The sequence below is a fragment of the Balaenoptera physalus genome, assembly GCF_965194825.1.
Source record: "Balaenoptera physalus genome assembly, chromosome: 7".
NCBI classification, from domain to species: domain Eukaryota; kingdom Metazoa; phylum Chordata; class Mammalia; order Artiodactyla; family Balaenopteridae; genus Balaenoptera; species Balaenoptera physalus.
This window is the reverse complement of record NC_138886.1, coordinates 11,801,054-11,821,459: the sequence shown is the minus strand read 5'-3', so window position 1 is coordinate 11,821,459 and position 20,406 is coordinate 11,801,054. Positions and strand designations below refer to the sequence as shown.

At 45.7% G+C, this 20,406-nt stretch overlaps 1 protein-coding gene across 11 annotated transcripts in view; it reads right to left on the bottom strand.

Annotated features, from left to right (window-relative positions):
• The window catches only part of DENND1A (DENN domain containing 1A), a 533,368-nt gene that overhangs the window by 51,915 nt on the left and 461,047 nt on the right, over positions 1 to 20,406 (bottom strand). For all 11 annotated transcript variants that reach the window (XM_082467741.1, XM_082467740.1, XM_082467739.1 and 8 more), the window contains 6 exons: positions 16,674 to 16,778; positions 16,217 to 16,304; positions 14,245 to 14,285; positions 11,809 to 11,880; positions 10,531 to 10,587; positions 2,165 to 2,296 (listed from right to left, as the gene is read on the bottom strand). In XM_082467741.1, the coding sequence (XP_082323867.1) occupies positions 2,165 to 2,296; positions 10,531 to 10,587; positions 11,809 to 11,880; positions 14,245 to 14,285; positions 16,217 to 16,304; positions 16,674 to 16,778 (495 nt within the window). The remainder of the gene's footprint in view (positions 1 to 2,164; positions 2,297 to 10,530; positions 10,588 to 11,808; positions 11,881 to 14,244; positions 14,286 to 16,216; positions 16,305 to 16,673; positions 16,779 to 20,406) is intronic.

The window sequence follows — 20,406 nt, the reverse complement described above, 5'->3', positions numbered from 1 at the left end:
GGTAGTAGGTGCTCTAGAAACGCTGCGTGTTCCGGTCAATGGCCCATCAAAGCAGGCGCCCAGGGAAGGACTGAAGGACAAGCTAGTACCAGGGCAAAGCTGGAAAGAGTTAAAAGAAAGAGGTCTGCGGTTTCTGTGGCCCATCCCCCCTGCAGCTAATCTGTCACCTAATGAAGAAGCGGCCGGCACAAGTGAGCTGGCTGGCAGTTCACTTACAGCAAACTGATTAAGAATGTTCAACCAACAGCAGACTGTAGACCTTTCCAGAGAAAATAAATAGAGTGTAGACTGTATGCAAATGTGTTTGTCACTTTGACAGCACGTCTCAATTAAGGCATCTCGCGGCTGTGGGGAGGCTCTGCGGCTGCAGCTGTAAGGGAGAGCCCGCTGCATGGCTGATACTTGGGGCTTGACCTTAATCCGCATGCATGCATTAAAAAAACCCTGCCTTCCTGTACACTTGCATAATGCTGGCAGCCACGTGAGGGAAGTGACAAACTGGGGAAAAAAAGCCACTTTCATCCTCTCCAGTTTACAGACCTGTGAAGGCACAGACAGCTCTTATTTCAACAGAGTTTGGGGTGGCTTTTTTAATTGTTTATCCCCCACCCGTGCGCACACACGCTCTTATTCTGCATTTAGCTGGGAATGACATTAAAGCATCTCTACTTCTCGCTGAAATGGAAAGAAGGTCTTTCTCCATTTCAAATAGGGCCTCCTTTTTTGTGTTTCGAAAACGGAATGTTTAACACCATGAAATCCCTCCCCCCCCGCCCCCTCTTTCTCTGTAATGGGCTCCAAACTCCAGAGAGGGGCTCTTTTCATGGGAAGGTTAGTGTGTGCAGGAATGAGGACAAAGGAAAGCAGGAAGCTGGCTCTGGAATGCCATGCTGGCGACGACCGAGGCTGTGCTTTCAGCAAACACAGCCAGGGAACTGGGGCGCAGATTTCTCCAGCAGGGCCTGAGCCCCGGGAGGAGGCAGCTCCTCAGGGGTGCAAACACTGACGCAATTTGAAGATAATTATTAATCAGATGAGCACTGCCCTGTGGACGTTTCTTTCCATTTTTATAACATCCCTTTTAAGTGTGAAATCAGAAAAGGGGATGGATGTCCCCAAGTTTAAGATGTATGAATGTATTATCTAAAAATATCGATTACAGAGGAAGATTCTTATGTTTCAACAAACTCATCCCTCACAATAATAACCCACAGCAACAATTTCATTAGTTCCCTTCATTTCTGAATAGCTCAAAGCCTGGTACATAGCAGGCACCTGATAAATGTCTGCTAAAAGCAGGAATGTTTTAAATGCATGCTTCTAGATCATTTAGGTGATAAAATAGCATCATATTTAAGAGAAAATCGTGAAGATTATTTTAATCATGCTTCATCTAATAAATGGTTAAAGAATCAGGTGATTTAAGAATGAATAACCTTGCAAATTCTTGTTACAGTCATAGCTTGCTAACAGAGCCATTTCTCACAAATAAAAAAATTATGACCTTTGCTAATCAAGAGAGTTAATTCAAGAGTAGAAGAGGGTATACAACCTTTTTCAACCAAAAATATAACCACTGATAGGAAATGGATAAGAAAATTTTCAGTTTCTATATGTTTTACTTAAGAGAAAAAAATCAAACAACTGGACAATTTTTAAATGCTCAGGTCGAAAACAGTTGGTTACAGAATCGGATCATGAGAATCGTAGCGTGAGTGTTTACTCTGAGAAGCACGACCCCCAGAATTGATTTTCAGGAAGTACATTAATAAAGAACTCCTAATTGATTTTTTTAAGACTTTGCTTGTTACCTTTTATTTGAAGGTGCAACGAAGGGCCTGGGATGCTAAAGTGTTCTAATGAGATGCTTAGCTAACAGAGGCACCTTAAACGGAGTGCCTTGGAGTGGGGAGGCAGCAGCTGCATTTAATGACTTCATTCAACAGTTCAGCTGGTTTATGACCAGAGCCATGCTGTCTCCTCAAAATTTCTGACAATTCACCTTTTTGAAACATGTTTGCACCAAGCAAACCTTTGAGACGTGCAAAACTCCATGGAGTTGTTTTGTTTTGCCAGAGAGAGCCGAAATGAAAAACTGTTACATGTGCTATATCGTCTGCTGAAACATAGCAAAAAGCCCAGACGGAAGGGCCAGGGTACATACCTGTCCAAAGTGGACCGTGATTGGCCTCCGGTCTTCTCGGAACTTGGGGTCCTTGGCCTCCACCAGTGGGGACGGCGCAGTCTTTGGCAGCTGCTCTTCTGTGGTGGGGACACAGCCATTCTCAGTGATGTCCTGCAGGGAGAAGCCCGGTCGGGGGGTTGGTGTCAGGGTCATGACCCCTGCCATGAGCACAGGGGCTCCATCCAACCCCATCGCTAAGAGGCCTGCCAGGGAACTCCCTCTGGGACATTCTGAGCCTATCTCCCTGCTAAAGATGGAGGAAACGGAAGGCTAACTTGGCCCTATGACTTTTAAGGAGTAGAGAAACCAAAATCATGCATATTAAATTACAAAGATAACATAATAATTCACAATAGTGTGTGTGGGGGAAATCTTTCATCCTACTACCTTACATGGCTATTTTAATCTTTAAATATTCACTCTGTCCACATGCAGACATTTAAAACTTACTTGCAATCATAGCTCGTGCATAGTTTTACATTCTGTTTTTTTCTACTATAAGCATCTCCATGGTGCTCCATAGTCATTAGAATGATAATTTTAATGGATGCATAATGTTTCACTGAGCAGATACTCAATAATTTAATAAACCATTCTTACTACTATTGGGCATTTAGATTGTTCCTAATTTTTTTTTTTAACTTTCTAAACATCACAGTGATAAGCACTGCAGTCTTTCTTTCTTTTGGATTATTTCTTTTACAGAAATCCCTAGGAAAGAAACTGCTTGATCAAAAGATATAAACATTTTTAAGGCTTTTTATTCATTCTACCAAACTGCTTTCCAATTTACACCAACTACCAGCAATGGATGTGTTATCAGTTTCACCGTGCGTGTTAGCCTCATCGTTTTAAAAATGTATTGCTAATTTAAGAGGTGAAAAATTAGACCTCATTGTTGTTTTAATTTGCATTACTTTGATTATTTGTGAGCGTGGACATTTTCTCCACGTTTGTCTACTGATGATGTTACTATTTGTGAAAACGATGTGTTTCTGCTCCCTCTTTCTTAGCCCTAGTCTTTCTGGAAGAGAGTGAAGAAAGAGACTGAAGTCTAAGTTAGGATTCTATGACCTGGAGAGTATTTAGGGAGCCAATGTCATTTTTTTAAAATCAGAAATTTACATTTAATTTGTGCTTGTGATGAATGAAGTCAAATTTTAAGGTAAAGAAAAATCCCAATGTGCAAAAGGCAGGTAATGGCTCCTTTGCCTAACGCTGGCAGCTGACTATACCCATGGGTTCTCTGGGACATGGATGGTGCCGAGTTGTGCAATATGGATCATATGGCTTTATTCAAGTCATGAAAGTTGCTTACATCTTCATTTAAGCAAGGCAGAGATTAAATGTACAAGTAAAAAACATTTAAATCATTGTTTTTTTCTAAGTAAAAATAACAGCTAGAATAAAATAATAAATACAGTTTCCAATTATTTTCATTGCAAAAACAAATACACATTTTGGTCAACAAAACACACACCCTTAGTACTCATTACATTCTGCACATAAAAGACAATTGGTTGTTCTTACTCAGTCAAATAGAACGGTGACACATGGAGGAAAGTGATCCCTTACTAAATAATAATGCATTAAGGAAGAAACACATGTAACATCTTTGAGCCTCAGTCTCCTCATCTGTAAGATGGAGCTATGGCAGCTATGAGGAGTAAAGGAGATTAAGCAACATATGTGTCTTGAACATTTTTACTCAATAGTGTCCTATATACAGTACTCAATAATAATAACTGAGTACCTACTAATAAGGTATTCAATAAACTATAGGGAGTAAATCAACTACACTTTAATAATAAAAATAAATAAACGATAGGGATCCCTCCCCCACCCCTCTTCTCTATATGTTCAACTCCACCCACCCAGCTGAGTCTCTGCACTGCTTGGTAACAACACAGGGAGATGGTGACCTCCTGGTTTTGCGGGGAGGGGTTGCATCAAGTGGCCCCCAAGTCTTAGCCTGGCTGAGGCTCAGTGATGAGAGAAGTTGCCGCCAGCCAATTAGAAATAGCTCTCTTGGAAAGGGGCTGCCCTAAGGTGCTCAGGTCAAGTGGAACAAAGAGGGGGAGGGGCTCCTTCTGTGTCAGAAAGTAACAAAGGGCAAAAGAGGCATTTTGGACCCAGTGGGGTTACCGAGAGGACAGACATAAGAGGTTGAGTAAAGCCAAACAGCAGCAAAAAAAAAAAAAATTCACTTTTAGTTCAGGAAAAATATTGCATGTGTGTGTGATTGGTTGGGGAGAAAAATAAAGACATGACGCAGTAGGGTAATCTAGAAAGAAAATATTGATAGTAATGAAAACTATAAGATGATAACTATTTTTGAAAATGTCTGTGGTAGTTTTGGGAAAAATGTCTTAAGTTTTTAAGTTAAAATTTTAAGTAAAAATTTCTTAGGTTTTGTTTTTACCATTAACTAGCTGTCTGATCTTTCCAATTCACTCAACCTCTCTGCACCTATTTCTTTATTTTTGCAACGGAGAGACCACCATCTGCTTGGCGAACTTCAAGGCTACTAAGAGAATGGGTTAAATGAGATGAGATGTGAGGAAGCTTTGAAAAATGTCAAAGTCCTGCACAAATTGAACGTTAGAGTCTTATTCCCTGCAAAATGGAAAAAGCGCCATCTAAAAGGAAGAGCTTCCCTGTGCTGAGTGTCTACTACCTGAAGTCACTTCTCCAGACCCTTGACCTTCACCATCACACTTAGTTTCCAGAAGAACCACAAGGTAAATAGGATTATCGCTCTTTTATAGGTGACGAAACAGGGCTCAGAGAGGGCAAGTTACCCAAGGCTACATGGCTAGAAAGTGGAGGAGCCCAGAGCGATGTGATTTCTGGCATTTATACCATATCGACCCATGACAATAGCACAAGAGAGGGTATTCTGAGTTGAGGAGGTGCTCAGCAAATCATCAGATGTGACCTCATCCTCAGAAACCCCTTTGTCACACTGATCCTAAGCTGCCGTGCTGTGTGCTATCTGTGCACTTATCTTATCCCTATAGACTGAATGCCTTGGGGTTTGGGTTCTCTGCCCCAGAGCCTGGAATATAGTGCACGCTTTCTGACGAATCTTTGTTGAATTGAACATTTGGAAGGCAAATGTGTCCAATATACACATGTGCTTGTGCATCAGTAAGCAGTGCTGCACGCTAATTTTCTTTAGTTAGAAGAGCCAAAGGTGCCCAAGGCTTCTTACAAAGTCCTGTGGCTCGCCCCACCAGTCTGTTAATTTCTTCACTATTTCCTCCACCTGGGGAAGGACAGCTGCTTCCTCCCAGGGTCCTAGAGAGCAGAGCAGGAGGAGCCCTAGTCAGGAAAGAAATAGGGCCCGTTTACGTCCTCTGCTATAGGTGCCAGTAGAGACCTTACACACTGTAGGGATCTAAAAACACAACTCTTGGTACTCATGATTAAAGAAACTGTGTTCTAAGAATGAACTAAGATGCCATCAGCAAAGAGTACGGGAAAATGGGCACTCTCACACCCTTCTGGTGGGAACACAAACTGCAATTCCTATCAAAACCCTAAAAGAGGTAAAGGGCCTTTGGCCCACTAATTCCTCTTCCAGAAATTTATCTGGATGAAATAATTAAGAATTCCCGCATGGATTTACCTATGAGGACGTTTGCCTAGAAAAAATGGGAACTAAAGTGTCCAATAATGGGATTAATGAATGTATGTATGTCCATCAGATAAAATTATATGTAGCCATTTAAAACAACAACATGTGCAGGAAACATTTAGTGGTCTGAGAAATGGTCAGGATACAGTTAGTGAAAATGCAGGTTATAAAATGAGGTTATTTTCTTTTTGCTTGCCTGATTTGTTGAATTTTCTCCAATAAACATGTTTTTCATTTGTAAATGTTCAAAATGTCATTAAAAAAAAACACCAAAATCATGAATCTGGTGGGAAGGGTAAATCTGTTCCTTCCTGAAGAGTCACACAGGAGGAAGACACTAGACAGAGCTGCAGATCAGAGGCCACTGCAGGGCGGCCGATTTCTTCCCAGGAGCCTCCACAGCTCGGCTCAGAGCTGGGACACTATTAGTTCCCATCCCTCGGTAAAGCAAAGGAGTCAGAAAATAATCCAATTCGTATCACCTTCCCCAAGCTGGAATAAAAAATCATGACTGGGATCTAATTTCCACCTGTCTGCTGAGAAGGCAGGGCCAAGAGTGCCCAGGAGAAGTCTGCAGGCAGGAACACAGAGAAGGAAGGGGGCTCTGTGTGGCCTTGGGTGGGAGCTGGGGTGAAGGAGCTGAGGATGTGACTTCATGAGGCAGAGATTCGAGGAGAACGTTCCTGGCCCAGGGGAGGTAGGGAGCAGGGTGCCTGGAAGACTACTCCGGTGGCTGTGTGGAGGACCAAAAGGGAGAGGATCCCACACCAGCCATGTTCTCAGGGTTTGTGCCCACAGGTGTGTGGGCAGATTGGTTGCTCCAGGTGTGGGATGTGAGAGGACAGATGGGATGGTAACTCCCATTTGCCGAGTGGCTACTATGTGTTGCTGTTTAAATCCATTACCTCTTCTAATCCTTACAACAATCCAGTAAAAATCTCTATTTCCCCTACTTTATAAATGAGAAAAACTAAGTTCAGAGAGGTCTAGTAACTTACTCAAGGTCACACAGTTAATATCCTACACAACCAGCACTGAACTCGGTTCATCCATCTGCCTCAGAAGCCTAAACACCACTCCACATTGCAGGGGGGAGCTTTAAAGCCTCCTGTGGGTGTGAGGCCGAGGCCTCCCATCTCTGACTCAGCTTGCTGGTCTCCATGTTCGGGTTTGTGCAGTGCCCTTCTTTTCCAGTCTACTTCACACTACAGCAAATGCAAATTAAAATGTGAATATTGATATCAAAATAGTATCCAGAGTTGGAATTTCTGTGATTGAGGTTGCAGCGGAGACAGGGAGCTGACAGTTGTGTGATACGGTGTGAAAACGTCTGTTCTACAAGAGTCTACCTGGATCTCCCTGCCCTATACGTGCTCCCTCACTCTCTTCAATACACTAGGAAATGTTTAGCCAGAAACTCAAGCCTTCACTAACCCAACTGTGAATTTGCTCCTTTCAATCACACAGACTCTAAATCAACAAGCTCGATTTATCTTTAAAAGATCAAAGATTTAAAAAGGGCTGTGAGGGAATTCCCTAGCGGTCCAATGGTTAAGACTCGGTTGGCCCGTTCACTGCTGTGGCCCAGGTTCAATCCCTGGTCCGGCAACTGAGATACTGCAAGCTGCGTGGTGCGGCCAAAAAAAAAAAGGGGGGCTGTGAAATGGACACAGTTGATTCAGTCATTTTGATTTTGATACTGAAGAAAAAAGATAATTTTTTAGGGGTTCCCCAACAGGCAAAAAAATGACATCCTTATGTAAATATCTTAACGTTTCCTGTAGGTGAGAAAGAATGCGTGTGCAGCCACCGCTTTTAAAACAGGGCATTCTGGTGCCGGCTGCGTACGGCGCTGCGATAGAACGCGATTTGTGGAGAGCCGCAAGCCCAGCCACACAGCATCCTCCTGCAGGCCAGGTCTGGCAGGGAGGTGCTCTGGACAAAAGCACTGTATTCTCCCTTTAGAAAGCGACGGCTGGGTAGCATTCTTTGCCATTTCTTCTTCTTCCTAATTTTGAGCAAGTTAAACTTCAAAGAAGGCCAAGCTATAGAAGAACTTGACCACCTTGTTCCATTTATCCAGAGAAATGTGTTATCCCTCCTTCTTTTTTTGTTGTTGGGCTGAAGCAGAGCAGGTATGGAAGAAAGCCACACTACAGTCTCTATTAACAATTATTTGCCAATGGTCACACGGACACCCTGAAAGCGCCTCTTTCAGATGCTTTGAAAGTCTGCAGCACAAATGAATGAGGGATGGAGAAGGGGCCCTGCTCAGTCGTATTAGAGATGGACCCTCCACACACCATGGTGACCTCTCCACAGGTCAGCCCCACATTTTCTATTTGCAATTCAAACCCAAGGCGAGAGTGAAGAGGGCAAGGTTGGGTTCTTGATTATACCTGAGGGGTCACCATTGCTATGCAGAGTTAGAGGAGGCCAGGTGGCAACCCAGTACATTTGAAAATTGGGTCTTTGTTGGGAATTGCCTCAATTTCATAGCAGAAACCAAACTTGAGATGTCTGTATTGGACGCATCTAGGGAGCCACACAGATATGTTGCCACGTAAAGGGGAAGGGGCAGAGGAGGGGAACAAAAAAGCCAAGGAAATATTTTCTACCGCAGTGAGAGAGGTCAGACAAAGCCAAATCCTAAATTAGCTCAGGGAAGGGATCTGCAGCACTGTGGAAGACCTGGTCCCATCTGTCCCAACAATGCTAGAGTTTCAATTACAAAATAGCTCTTCCAAGAACAACTGCAAAATATCAAGTCTGAAGAAATCTGTAAAACCGAAGGGGGGGGGGAAAGTGAAAATTGAAAAGGGTGCACTAATAGATCTGTCAACAGTCCGATGGTGACAAGCCACATTTCTATGAAATGCCTTCACCATTTGTGTCACCTGAAATGTACTGACACTCTCTATAGAACATTATCTCCTGAAGCTGTTCTTGAAAAGACTGGCAGGGGGAAGAGGAGAAGGGGAGAAAAGGCTCTGCCTCAGATACCATCAAGGAAAGGAAAGGGAGATGGCGTGAAAGAGAGTGATCTAGATTGTTTAAGTGAACCTTTGAACAACATCAAAAACCTGAGCTTACTGGTTATTTGCAGAAATGTTACGTATTATAAAAAGGGGATTTTCTTAAGGCCCGATGCTTACGCATACGAGGAGGGAGGCAATGGCCTGCAGAGAGCGGACCTGACCAAGGAGGCACACGTGTCCTCTGCCTGAGGAGGGACCCTTTCTTTGCTTACTTCAGGTAATATTCTAATACTAGCCCGATGCAGTTATCAAGGAGGGAAAACCTGGTGAGAGCTCCGCTCTCCCTGCCCCTCCATTTTATATCAGCAGTCCAATTCAGTTACATGTGACTGGGATAGGAGATAAAAAGGTATATTTAGGGACTTAAATAACATCCAAGTAAAGAATTCCACCTGCCAGTCTCTGGCAGGGTGCAAAAGACCACAGTTAAGGTCTATGTGAATTTACATTAGCAAGATTTTAATTTCAGGACTTGAATCTCAGCTGCTAAAAATTCACTCTCAGCTGAAACTAAGCATTTGAATGCTTAGTCAGAACAAATTATTTTGCAATTAAAGTTAAGGAATCAATTCCTTTGACCATTTCAAGTTAATGAGAGGTCCTTTCTGACTTCCTAAAATTAAAACTGCTTTCAATTTTTAAAAAACTGCCGAGATAGACAAAGGCCCTTATTAGCCTGGTACATTTCGAGGGTGTGGGAATAATGAAATAAGTGATCTCAAACACCTTTTGGAAAACAAAACACTTGTTTCAGGAAGGCAGTATGAAATACTATAGTGGTAAGAGCAAACACTGAGGTAGATGGATCTGGAATCGAATCCCGGCTCTGCCAGGCTCGAACAGCATGACCTTGGGCAAATTATTCCACCTTTGAACCGTGGTCCCCTTACACATGAAATGAGAATAATACCCCCCAGTGTTGTTCTATGGATTAAGTGTGAAAGCTCCTGGCCTGGACCATCCTTAGAAAGTGCTTAACGAAGGTTGGCAGTGCTATTAATGATGATGATATTCATAACAATATAAAGATGCCCTCTCTGTTATATGAACCTCTCTGTACAAGTCCAGAGAATCAGGTAGGGGGACTCTTAGGACGTAGTTTGTATGATTTCATACGATTTTACTGATGGTCCAAGAAGACAAGCAGAGCCTCTCCCTGCCCCCCTGAGTCTCACACGTGAACGGTGAGCAGAGCCCAAAGTGTTCTCCTCAAACCCACCCTCTGTGCCCTGTTCTGTGTGGTGGCCACGTGCATGCCAGAACCATGGCAGTCATTTCCCTGCAGATGCTTCTTGGTTTTGGTTACAATCAGCCCCAGGGCAGAGGTCAGCTGTAGGAGGTGGGGCTGCCGGGATGGGGAGGCCGAGCCAATCTGTATGGACCCTGGTGAAGCTCAGGCCCGGTGGGGCGGGCAGGGGACAGACTGACAGTGGTAGCTCTGAACTTGCTTGCCTTTGTGGGTTTAAGCCAGTCTTAATGTTATTTGAAGACAGTTTTTTGTCTGTGAATATTTATAACAGTGTGAAAACTCCCGGACAGCTGGTAATGCATTTTGAAGTGTGCTAACAACACTGTATCAAACAGCCTCTATTGATCACATCGTACTTTTTTGTGGCCACGCATTTCATACATGGTGCTTATACATTTTGAATAAGAACTTCAAGTACCTTTTGCTTCAAGCGGTTTTTCACCTCTTTTATTCCCATTTTTGCATGATCTTTTGCCTGCATGAAAAATTAATTTAAGTTAAGATTCCCTCTCTGTTTCCAGCAGGGACTATGCTTGATTTCAGTCCATCGTGAATCACCTTCTCTGATTACTAGAAAAAGGAAGGAAAAATGGGATCATCAAGTTGAAAACATAATGGCTATGAAAACAAATACAATGTTGAAAGGTTAAAAAAAAAAAATCCCTTAAAGAGGCTACAGAGATTTTATTTTCTGCATTTTGATGGGACTGATTTTTTTTCCCCTCCGAAGCCCTTCTTCTGCTCTCTGTAATTATTTATCTCCGCAGCCTGGTGACAGCTACCAGTAAGAGGAGAGCAGCAGCTTCTTCAGCGGCAAGATTCAGAATATCTATTACACTTCACCAGGGCAGGGCCTCAGGACCAATTTTCTGTCCAGGCTGAAGAGACACATCGCTGGGTTTCTCTGGTGCCATTTCTTAAATCTCATTTCGGCAGACACCCTGGCTTTTATTTTCTGTCATTCTAAGACCTGTGTGGTTCTCTTGGCAGCCACCCGCCCCATTAAAATAGCTACAATTTAAGCACAGAAAGGACTAACAAAATTAAAAATGGAAATAAAACAAAACCACCCCAGTTAAGTGGCTCAGAGTCAAATTAGCAAGCAAGAGAAATCATGAGAAAAAATACTTGAGGCCCGTAAAAGATGGAGCATCGGGAACTGGTGTGTTCTCTTATTTTCACTCTGCTGTGGGCACGAGTTTCACAAACAATGCATTTCCTATAGGGCAGTGATGAGAGAGATGATGAAGAATTTGGGACAAAAATTCGGGCGTGTGTCCCACCACGAGCACTCTTCAGTAACCTGTAAAGGAGCTGCTATATTTTGACATTATAACAAGGATACGCGTAGGAAAGGTCTGCCAGGACACCTGACAGACCACCACCTCTGGTTCTCAGGGATGCAGGCGTGAAGCAGCCTCAATTTTAGCCACCCTGTCTACATTTTAAAAGCTAAAACCAGTAGCCTCTCATTTCTCTATTGCAGCAACTGTGTACAGAAACATTTTAAATTAAAAATGTCACTGACCTGGTCATAAAACATCAACGCCAAATAATTCTAAGAGCATTGAGAGCTTTAGGAAATAACACAGCAGCCCCCGAATCATCTCTGCAACGTAGGATCAGGTCTATTTAAGTGTTTCGTCATGCTAAGGAACAGATTTGTTTGGATCCTGAGACCAAGACCAGTACTTACGAACTTATAGACAGTCTTCATGGCCGGGTTTGCTTTCGTTTTTACAGTATTCAGAATTGCTCCACTTCCTTTCTATAATAAAAACGCCAGTTAGCAATTTGGACTGAAGATATAGTAGGCCAACACCAACAAAGACCTCTTCTCTTTAATCAAGTTAAGCCACATTTCAAAAGTGTGTAACAATTAGAGAAACAGCCCTAGATGGTGACTGGTCCCAGGCAATTAAGTTACGGCCACGGCAGAATCCCTCTGCGGGGGTATGGGAGCGGGTGGGGAATGAGGATGGCGATAAACTAGCTGAGCGGGGGGACCCCAGGCTCAGTATTTTGCTTGGCACCTGTCTGCTGGCTGGGAGGAAAGCTCATCACAGGCTCTCTGAGGCAAGGGTTTCCTCAGAGTAATCTACAGCTTCTCAAGAAATTCCAGTTACCATGGACAACATTCGGGTAAGTTTAATAACAATGGACTCTAAATAACTAACAGCGAGCCAGGGCAGGAGACTGGGGGCCCATTTAGGCAAGATTATTGGGCTACTGTGGCTACCTAAGCCATGAACCCTTCTTTCCTCACCCTGGTTTTCTGTGTTGTTTTTAAAAAATCACTCTGGTAGGCTGCCTCCCTAACATGTACATCTTGACAGAGGGAAAGAATGAATAGCCACAGATGTTCATCGTTTATACTTTAGTATAAATCCAACATACCGATTCTTTGGCTCTGTTTTTTCAGGAGAGCAGGGGAGCAAAAGGAGGAGGAAAGGCTTTCCCAGTACATAGAGGAGGCAATGAATGTATATGAAGTGCACAGGCTCTAGACGTTTTGTGAGGGCTCACTGTGGGGACGTCCTGGCTTAGGCTCTGAGGGTACCGAGCCACCAGAGGACCGGTCTCTGCCTTCAAAGACCTCCAGTCTGGGGGGTAAACAAGTGCAACCCAAGATAGTGAGAGCCGCACTGGTCGCGTGCACAAGGAGGGTGGTGGCAGCTCACTGTGTGGAAGGGCGGAGAAGGCTTTAGAGGATGAAATATTTGGTCCATGAAGGATGAGTAGGAGCTCATGGTGGGGAGAGGAAGGATAAGAACATTCTAGGGACAGGAAACAGCACATAAATAAGTGCAGAAGCTGCAAAGCCATGGTGTGTTTTGCGAGTAACAAGGGCCGTGCATCACGGGAGGACTGGCAAGTGGGGCTGAGAGCCAGACAGGGTCAGCCCACGGAGAGCCAGCACAAGGAGTCCACGCCCCAGAAGATTTTTTAATCAAATGCATCACATAATCAGATCTGTGGTAATTCCAACTGATGTGAACGGAGAGAGAGACCTGATCCAGTGCGTACACAACAGAGTAAGATACGCTATGTAATTATTAGGATTAACTTTTAGCACAATTTTTGGTAACTGCCTGTATTAGAAAATTTGAGCTTTAATTAAAAACTTCAAAATTTGACCTAGAAAGCATTCTCTGTTGTAGGATAATAGGAAATTTTCACCCACTCATATATTCCACACTGCTTTCCAAAATTACTCAGTATCCTATTTCAATGGTCCTTTAGAGTATTAAAACTCCCTTTATCAATCAATCAACAAGTCCTCATTGCTTGTCTGTGATTTGCCAAGTGCCGTGTTTGGCCATACGAGAAGAACAAAAGAAGCTTTTCATTGAGGAATTGCTTACTCTCAGCCAACTGCAGCCACTTCCAAGGGACCCGCCTTGGCAGTAGCGCACTTGGCCCACAAGCAGGAGAGAACACTTATCACACTCTGTTGGAGTTGCCCGTTTATGTGCCTGCCTCCCCAGTAAGACCGGAAGCTCCCCCAGGGCAGGGCCTGCGTCCTGCTCCCCACTGTCTCCCCAGTACCCAGAGTGGCGCCCGGCACACAGAAGGCCTTTGGTACATACTCACTAATGAACCCACATAAAGGAAAGGCAAGCATCTGAATTCTTTAGTGGCTTCTGAAGCCCTAAGCACCTGGCTTCCAACACAATAAAAAACTGTTCACAACAACAGCGAGGGGATGAAAACTCTCAGTGATGCATTTTCCATTCTCTCAGGAGCCTTTGCTGTGAAACATATTCAGAGCAGCAAGAGGGACGAATTTTTGGTTTTCCCATGAAGAGTTCCCAATTGGTCTGGCCCTAGAAGGAGACGCCCCGAAATGCTCTAAGATGGCCACATCCTTTCAACACGCCTTGGCCTGCTTCCTGAGACAAGGAAGCTTCTCCGGGCTCTCACCATCCTGACTGAGGGATGGCCTTGGACAGTCTCATCCTGAGAGTCTCCACCTGGCACGAGAACGGCCTGGCTTTACAAACAGAAGCATCTTCAGCTGGGAGAACAGAGTGCCCTGGGCCAAATGACAGCCTTGTGGGTGGCAGGGGAAGAGGAGGGCTGCCAGGAGGCTAAGGAGGGGCCCAGGTGGCTCTGCGGGGGTGACACTTACCCGGACTGTGGAGAGCCACTGGTGGTACAGTTTATCGCTCCCTGGGGAAAGAGGAAGCAGAGAAGCTGGTATTTAAAGAAGTCACGTGTATGCCCTCAGGAGTTCCTCAAGTTGCTTTCAGCATGCAGGACGTGGAAAGTTCAAAATCTGGAGAATCACATGGAGGCTCCCATGCACCACTCCCTGAAGGAGTTGCTGCCACAGGTTTTCTTTCTCAAAGTGAGATCTGATCCTATCAGTGCCCCAGTACAAACCCAAATCCTCCTCCTCGCCTACTGGATAGAGGTCGGGCCCCTTAGCAACCCTGCCTCTCTTCCCCTGTCCTGTCTTGGCACTGCCCACCCTCTGCCTCTCCAACCTGTGCTACCATCCTGCACAACCTCAGGCTCCCTGACCACACCTCCTCCAAGCCATCCATGCCCTCGCAAATGCTGTTCCCCTTGCCTGGCCACCGTTCCCTGCTCTCTCTGCTGCACACACTCAGGGACCAGCTCAGTCATTTCCTCTGTAAGTTTCTCTTACTCCTTCCTCTCAACAGCCCTCTAGAATAGGTAACACCCATTCAGAGGTCCACGTCCTCTAAAGTTCTGTGAGCCACGCCAGGGCAGGAACCACAGGGCCGTGTGTCCAGCGTAAGCACACTGCTGGACACACACTCGGCCCTTCTTACGCTTAAACAGTGACAGGGAAAGAAAAAGGAGGTGCTGTGGGCAACTGATTCATTTTATCTGGTGGGATAAGGAGGTCTTAGCAGCAGACAGCTTTTCTAGGAGTCCGAATGACTAGACTTAGTTTAGCAACACATAAAGCCTGTCTTCTCCCCAGAACCCATATTCAACTGTTAGAACGCTACTCAAACCCCGCCTCCTTTGTGAAGCTCTCATGTTACAGAGTGAGCATTAATAGAGCTCTATTCTACCTTCACAAAAACCTGTGTCTGCTCCTTTTCTTGCAGTGGCTTAGTCTGTATTTGTCTTTAGTTATGAGCTTTCTCCTATCAGTCTAAAAGTTCCCTGAGGGCAGAACTGGGCCCCCCATTCTTACTGTACAGGGCTGTGGACACAGCAAACGTCCAGGAAATGCTCATCAACGACTCACACACCGGTTTTATTGATTACTGTGCTCTCCATGCAGCACAGGCTGGTAGGGCCTGACAAAGGGGTCTGTAGGTGAGATCACACCTGGCTCTATGAGTTTATGGACTGCCAGTTGGATTATCAGCACAGTCGAGACCAGACACACGCCCAGCAATAAGAGGGGGCTAGTAGCGTGATTATTACTGTTTCGCACTTAGTTTTACTTTGCTGACAGAGACTGAGGCTTTGGGTCTTGGAAAGGCAGCCAGATTGGGATTCAGGAGGCAGGGTCAGCCACTAACATTTCTCTGGGCCTCAGACGCCTCCTTTGAAAAATGAGAGGATGATTCCTCTGGTTCTAAAGGCCTGCAGAGACAGGGCACCTGCGATGATCTTCACATTTTAAAGAAACATCTACTAAGCCGCGATCCTCTGCCAGGGTCTGTCCTGGGCGACTGCACAAACCTTTCCTTGGGGTCTCTGATTTAATCTCAACAGGACTCCTGTGAGGTAGGCACTGTTACACTCCGTGCACAGATAAGAACACTTCAGCTGAAAGAGGTGAAATGACTCGACCAAGTTCTCACTGCTGGGCAGTGAATCCAGGTCTCCTAATTCGATTCCTCATGTGCTTTCCACTGCATCGTGCAGGCCACTACGTTACCTAGACTTCGCCCACCCAGGAGAAGCAAGTGACCCCAGGACAGAGGACTTCAGATGTGCCAATGTGCATCTCATCAGAACGTGAAGAGAAATTCCAACACTTCAAGGCCAAGATTGAAATCAGTCTCTCTAATCCCCAGTGAAGGAAAAAAGAAGTCATTGCCACTCCTAGCGAACACACCCCAATCCCACAGACAGCCCACAGCTCAGAAAGAAAAACGAAATGCCCTCACCAGCATCCTCGCCCATGTTGATCTCCTCTTCAAAAACGTCACTGAAGCCCTCACCGGAATTGAGAAGGTCTAATCTACCATCGATAAACTATACAAAGAAAGAACAAAAGCATAACAGCTAGTACAAAGGAACGGGGAAAGGCCGTTCAGCTGGGCTCCTCAGTATATGACCAAAGAATCAAGACAGGAAAGGGTCTTTGGATTTGTGAGCTTAAAAAGGCAAGTTTCTGAAAAACTCGCTGCGTGTTTATAACTTAAAAAACTGCACGGCATATTTGCAAAGGCTCCGTCTGGTGGCTGAGCTCCCTTCTCACCCAATCTCCCTCCCCAGACTCTGGGCCTCTCTGGGCTGAGGCCTGAGTTCCACCCATGCCTGCAGCCTCAGTACTCAGAGTGGAGGCAGCTGCAGAAACCCCACCAGGGACCCAGGTGCAGAACAGGCGAGGGTGCCGGGCACCTGTTTGAAGAGCTGCAGCTGTGTGGCGTTCTGCAGGAACTGCCTCATGGCTCCGGAGCGATAGTGGGACACGAAGGCTTCCTCGCAAAAGGTGATTGGCTCCTCCTGGGAGACAGAGATGAGACGGGGAGAGGAGGGTTAGAGGGATACAGTGAGAGACATCAGTGCTTGAACTCTGCTAGGTGGCGCTTCTGTATCTGCTGATTTATCTAATCCTCACTTACCTGTGAAGTGGCTGTTATGCTCGATGGCATTCTACTCTATGGATGAGGAAGTTATTTCAGAGAGGAAAAGACATCTCCCAAGGTCACAGGGTAAGAGGCAGGGTGGGAACCAAAGGCAGGATTCCAAACCCCGCCCCGGCCCCTTCCATATTAGCCACAGGCACACCCCAACCGCAAGTTAGTGGGATGTGCCCTTCGGGGGGATGATTTCCAAAGTCTTCTTTTCACTTTTAGGAGAGGAACCCTTTCTTTGGACAGCACCTTAGGCAGAAGGAGCCCTGCCGCCTTCAACAGCCCAGCTGCTCTGGGAGGGCTGGGGGCAGGGATGGAGGCTGGGCTCTCCTTGCTGGGCCGTCCCCCCGCCCCCCCACTTGCACCTTTGCAGTCCCTAAGGCACCAGCCGTGGAACACAGCGTGGAAACCGTTTACAGAGTGAGCTTAACCAGTAGCGAGTTATCATTTTAAAATAATTAATTATATTAAAAACCAGGGATGATCAAAAATAAGATTTATCATCCAGTCAGCTTTGTGCTTATGCTGCTTGATGAGGACTACATCTTATGAGTCGAGAAAAGACACCCTAAGCTTAAAAACCACCCATCTTTGTAGTGAGCTCCTCACTCCTCCTTTGAAGGTATTTGGAGTACTCGTCTACACAGACGAGTCTTTAATTTCAACCGTGTATTCTCAGTTCTGAAAGATCAGACTTTTACATGTTGAACTAAATTAAAGGTACCTCTCCCTTCACAGACTTGGTGGCAAACACAGATGTTTGAAGCTCTACTTTTATCCTGCTTTAATGAGTTAGGTGAGTGTTAAAGTTCCTGTGTAGCGGCTGTAAATTCCAAGAGTCCCTCCTGCTTAAATCCAGCCAATATCAGCTCAGCAACTGGGCAGACCTACTGCTCCAGGGTGATAAGGATGACCCTAAAATACTAGGGTGAGGGGAATATTTATTTTTATACAGTCACACCACACCTAATTTTACAACGGATCTGAGGCAGCTTACATGAGCACCTAAAACAAAGAAAAAAATCAGCGCTGGAGAATACATAAATATGTAAAATGTATTTATTTGGGAAAATAGTATCTGGATATGCAGGTCCTATATGGCTTCTAAAATTCAGTTACAAAATTAGCTCTGAGCTTCCTGGCTGCCACCGAAGCAAGCAGGGAACAATGCAAATGTTACACTGTCTATGAGGAAAAAACACCCACCAGTTCCTCAGGAAAAAGAGTTTTCATGACATTTATTACTTTGGCATGGATTTATACCTTCCTTGCTGAACACTGGAAAGATCAGCTGTTGGTGAGAACCAACAGAACCAACAGAAGCCCACCGGGAACTGCATTCCTGTGGCCTGGAGGTTTTGCTCCTCACCCTCGGAACCACAGCAGGGCAATTAATTCTCTCTCCAGGAGGTCTCATCCACCAGCACAGTGTCACCCATACACTGCTCACTCCTAATAAACACTGTCAGCTCAGACGTCTCTTGTTCCAAACCCATCTGTCTCAATCCCCACCTGGATGGCCCACTAGAACCTCAAACTCAGAATGGCCAAAACTCCCAATTACTCTCCCATCTGGAATGCACTCTAAATCTTTTTTTCTTTCTGAAGTTGTCATTATCCATAGCTACTCACAGCAGACCTATCAATTCCCTAGTCTTTCCCATTTTCCCACTGCAACGTCTCATCTCTCTGTCCCCTGCTCTCTATCCCTTGGCACGGGCCTGACTGCCATGGTGGATGTTCAACTTTATGTCCCTCTCTTGTTTCGTTCCTCCCCGTCCACTTCAATCCTTCTGGCCAGAGTGATTTCTAAAATGCAAATTGGATCATGTCCCTATACTACTCAAGAACTTTGTTTGTGGAGATGTTACATTTCTGTGATTATTTAATTCTTGCACTAGACTATAAGCTTCATGGGGGCAGGAAGAGTCCCCGTTTGTCTAACAGCATGTGTCACACACGTGAGCTCCTGTGTGGGGGAGGAAAGAACAAGTCCTTGCTCCTTAGTCAGGCAAACAAACCTTTCCTAAGCTGAGAGAGTCCTTGCTTTTCCAGAGTCCTTTTGTGTCACTTTCCTATGCTCCCCCACACACCTTATGCTTCAGAGGTATCTCCTAATCACAGGCCATGTCCTTTCCCACTTTCTTCCGTGCTTTTGCCAGTTCTACTCCTTCCACCTGGACTATCATCCTTTAAACACAGGCCTGTGTGCGGCAGTCACTTACCCCTGCTCAGTGCCCCCACAGTGCCTTGTGCACCCTGGGTGCTGGGTAATCTTCACTGGTGTCCCTGTGACCAGAAGCTCAAGAGGGCAGAGGCCCCGCTGGATGCATCACTATACTCCCTGGGGACAGTGCACCGCCCAGCCCCCAGGTAGAAGCTCGAGGATGTTGGTTAAGGAACCGCAGAATGTGCTTGGCCTGGTTCCTGTCACAGGAGCCCTGCGATCTCCGTGTGGCTGAGACACCGCTTAGTCTGATGGTGGAGAGGTCTCAGAGTACGAGGCCAGGCTGAGTGACGCTTATGTCCAGGGAGCTTAGAGCTGCTCAGAGGAAGTGCTCACTGGAGCTGTTAGCATTCACTCCTGGAGCTTTGGTCCAGTGTTGCCAGGAAGGAGAAATCTGCCGAGGGACCAATACATTCAAGAGAGTTTGCAACCAAATTTGCATGGAAGAGTAGCCTGAGGCAGGTTTTAGCTGTAGGAGAGCAGAAAGAATCTCATCTTTGGGGAGACAAGAACATTTTGGGGCCTGTTGTCTACTTATTGGAGATGACATCCCCTGGTCAGATGTCTGTGCCGTAAAAACGAACAGAAGGACATGGGCACGGATGGGAAAGACTCAGGGGAAATGTTGACAACGGGGGCTTTTTCCGCAGACAGCTTAAAGAACAACATCAGCAGTGTCAGCTGTACGTGGAAACAAGTACTGCCTACAGTGTCGTGCTTCTGGGGTGGGTGGCAAAACATGCACTGGAGTCAGAGAGGAAAAGGCTGGTCCTTGCAGGGCAGCAGGTGCGAACATATGAGGAGAAGTCGGTACATTCAGTGGAGTCTGGAAGGGTGAATAAGTTAGGTGAGCCGTTCCCACCCATTCAGGGCAACTGTTCTACCCTAACCCTGTACTGTCACTCAGAGTCATGTACAAAGGTCTGACCGGCAGCAGGCACAGAGGGCGCATTCCCCTGCACTACTCATCTTCTAAGGAAATGACCATAATCGCGGTTCACCTGATCCTTACAGAACAGCAGGTAGGGTACCTTGCCGGAGGTCACATGACCCGCACATGGCAGAGTCGGGGTTTAATACAAGGTGGCCTCCAAAGCTCAGCCATCTCATGCATGGTCTGCTGTAGACCTGGGTTTTCTCTGAGGCCTCAGTTTTGCTTGCTCTTGGACACCTGCTGGGGAGCACAAGCGTTCTCTTTAAAGTGGGAGCCCCTCATGTTCTCCTAGTGGACACTCAGAGCACCAGCCCCTCAGAGACAAACAACTCCCGG